The sequence below is a fragment of the Mus caroli genome, chromosome 4 (assembly GCF_900094665.2).
Source record: "Mus caroli chromosome 4, CAROLI_EIJ_v1.1, whole genome shotgun sequence".
Classification (NCBI taxonomy): Eukaryota; Metazoa; Chordata; class Mammalia; order Rodentia; family Muridae; genus Mus; species Mus caroli.
In genome coordinates this window covers 142196561-142197696 of record NC_034573.1, presented here as the reverse complement: position 1 = coordinate 142197696, position 1136 = coordinate 142196561, and the positions used below count along the sequence as shown (strand labels likewise).

General features: G+C 63.4%; 1 protein-coding gene across 1 annotated transcript in view; it reads right to left on the bottom strand.

The window, feature by feature from the left end:
* Nucleotides 1-1136, bottom strand: part of Icmt (isoprenylcysteine carboxyl methyltransferase) — a 10090-nt gene extending 8954 nt beyond the window's left edge. The window contains exon 1 of the mRNA XM_021160043.2: nt 814-1136. Coding sequence (XP_021015702.1) covers nt 814-1008 — 195 coding nt within the window. The 5' untranslated portion in view covers nt 1009-1136. The remainder of the gene's footprint in view (nt 1-813) is intronic.

Below are 1136 nucleotides of genomic sequence, written 5' to 3'. Positions count from 1 at the left end.
AAAAAAAAAAAAAACAGCCACGATAACTATTATTACTACTAGTAACTGCAGGGCTAACTACAGAAAAACTGTTTAAGCCCAGTTTATGGTTGATACTCCCAAGTCAACCACTCCAGCTCTCAAACTCTGTGCCCTGCGGGGAGTTTGACCAGCAGGTAAAATACCACACCTGACTGAATTAAAATTTCATGGGTTAGCTCACTTCCCACCTAATGCGCATCTGCCTTAGCTGTTGATAGGCAGGAAATGCACTTATCACTCACAGCTAGAAGTGGGTCCCTCCTGTGACCTCAACTGTTGGTTGACATACAAGCCGGGATAGGGGGGCATCCCGTAAACCGACCACCAATGGGCTAGGTAATATAGACTGTTCCCCGCCTGCCCGGTCCCTGTCCCCAGTCCATCTACCCAGCCCTGCCTGACGGATCCTGGTCCCCGCGTCCAGTCTTTCCGGTTCTAATGTACCTGGCGCACCTACCCTGCCCCATCCCTGACTGATCGGTCCCTGATCCCCGTCGACCCCAGCTCATCTGCTTCGTCTCCAGCTCCAGTGGACCCGGCTCGCCCTGCTCCGGCGCAGCCAGCTAGCTCTGTCCTGCCTGGTCCGCACCTACTCCGCCCACCCAGCCCGAAGCCCGCCTGGTCCCGGTCCACCCGTCCGTCCCTGTCCAGGTCTAACGGTCCACCCCGACCCTGATCCGGGTCTGGAGTCCCGGTCTACCGGTCCATCCTGTCCGTCCCGCCCTGTGCCTGGTCCGTGTCCGGGTCAACCGGTCCACCGGTCCCGCCCGCCCGATCCCGGTCCCTCCGCACCTGGTAGCGCGGCGGCCGGTAGAGCAGCAGCAGCAGCGCGTTGAGTCCGGCCACGTAGAGAGCCAGCCCGGTGCGGCCCTGCAGGCCGGCGCGCGTGAGCAGCGGCAGAGCGAGCACCGAGGCGCCCAAGAGGAAGGTAGCGAGGCTGAGGCGCGCCTCGGAGCCCGGCGGAACCCGCGCCGCGCAGCCCGCCATGGCGCAGGGCGGCGGAAGAGCCGGCGGCGGACTAGCGGGCCGAAGCGCCGACTGTAGCCGGGGAAACCCGAAGGCCGCGCCTGCGCACTCCACCGCCGACGCCGGCTCGGGAAGGGCAAGTGCCCGGA